This window comes from Nestor notabilis, unplaced genomic scaffold (genome assembly GCF_000696875.1).
Source record: "Nestor notabilis isolate BGI_N333 unplaced genomic scaffold, ASM69687v1 scaffold20075, whole genome shotgun sequence".
Lineage (NCBI taxonomy): Eukaryota > Metazoa > Chordata > Aves > Psittaciformes > Psittacidae > Nestor > Nestor notabilis.
Genome location: NW_009929210.1, coordinates 3,775 through 5,267, shown reverse-complemented (window position 1 = coordinate 5,267; position 1,493 = coordinate 3,775). Strand labels below are relative to the sequence as shown.

Below are 1,493 nucleotides of genomic sequence, written 5' to 3'. Positions count from 1 at the left end.
GCCTCACCAGTGCGGATCACCCAGTTTCGCATCGTGCTTTGGCATTGGGTGATGGGATGAGCAGCTCTCAGGGGTGGTCCTGAGGGTGACACAAAGAGGAGCCACGTTCTCTGGGTGCTTCCCCATTGAAGTGCTGGAGGCTCCTTGCTGTGGAGGCTCTGGGCTGGTATTGCACCTGAACCGACCTCACCCTGACTTCCTCACCACAGTGGATGTTTCCAGCCTCCTCTCTGAACTTCAGACCAAGCCCATTTACCCATTCCCTTCTGGAAGCACCAAAGGAGTTCAGCTCCACAGCCAGAGGTGCCCTTTGTCCCCTTGATGCAGGCAGGAGAAGGGCTGCCAGGGCTGGGAGGGTGTTTCTGACGTGTGATGAACAGACCCAGCTCAAAAAGCCTTTCCTCTGCCCCCACAGATGGTGACCCTCTTCCAGATGTGGGTAGTACCCCTGTATTTCACCATCAAGCTCAACTGGTGGCGGTTCCTGGTCATCTGGGTGCTCTTCTCAGCAGTCACAGCCTTTGTCACCTTCAGGGCAACTCGGAAGCCCCTGGTACAGACAACACCCAGGTCAGTGCAGGTCTTCCTGGGAGCCTCCTCAGCCCCAGGGAACCCTGGCAAGGAGCAAGCTCCCGTGGTGCCAGCACAGACTTTGCCCCCTGGAGCAAGCCCAGCCCGTGCCTGGTGGCATCAGGCGCTCGCTGGTGAACAGCCCATGGCAGGGACACCTTCCACTAGAGCAGGTTGCTCCAAGCCCCTGTGTCCAACCTGGCCTTGAACACTGCCAGGGATGGGGCAGCCACAGCTTTTGAGGGAGAACCAGCTCACTGCTGGGTTTCCTTCCTTGCAGGCTGGTGTATAAATGGTTTCTACTAATATACAAGATCAGCTACGCCACCGGCATCGTGGGCTACATGGCTGTGATGTTCACCCTCTTCGGGCTTAACTTACTGTTCAGGTGGGTGAATGCTCCTGCTCGGGGCTGGGACACTCCATGGGGAAGAAAGAGTTGGCTACAACTCTGGGATAACACTTGTCTTTGGAACCTGATGAGCAGGGTCAGAGCAGCTTTTGGGGTGTCCTCTCGCTGCTGGGGGGATCTCGGGTGAGGTGGTGGTACCTCAAGTGGCTCAGCTCCATCTGCAGCTCCGTGGAGTCCAGCCTGGGGGCGTCACTGGGATTGGGACCCTGATAAAGCACAAGCAGCAGCCCTGGTGTGGTAGCTGAGAAGCCTGGCCTGGGTCATCTTCATGGTTTGGGTGATTGTCTCCTTCTCTGGAAGATGAGCAGACCTGCAGGGATGTGGAAGTGTCAACTGGGGCTTACTGGGAGCTGACCTGGTGCATGAGGTGGAATCATGGAATGGTTTGGGCTGAAGGGACCTTAGAGATCCTCCAGTCCCAACCCCCTGCCACGGACAGGGACACCTTCCACTAGAGCAGGTTGCTCAAAGCCCCTGTGTCCAACCTGGACTTGCACACTGCCAGGGATGT

The 1,493-nt window shown here is 57.4% G+C and overlaps 1 protein-coding gene across 1 annotated transcript in view; it reads left to right on the top strand.

The window, feature by feature from the left end:
* RNF121 (ring finger protein 121) overlaps positions 1–1,493 on the top strand; it is a gene marked incomplete at both ends in the record, with an annotated part of 2,187 nt that overhangs the window by 238 nt on the left and 456 nt on the right. Inside the window, 2 exons of the mRNA XM_010014888.1 lie at positions 387–570; positions 851–958. Coding sequence (XP_010013190.1) covers positions 387–570; positions 851–958 — 292 coding nt within the window. The remainder of the gene's footprint in view (positions 1–386; positions 571–850; positions 959–1,493) is intronic.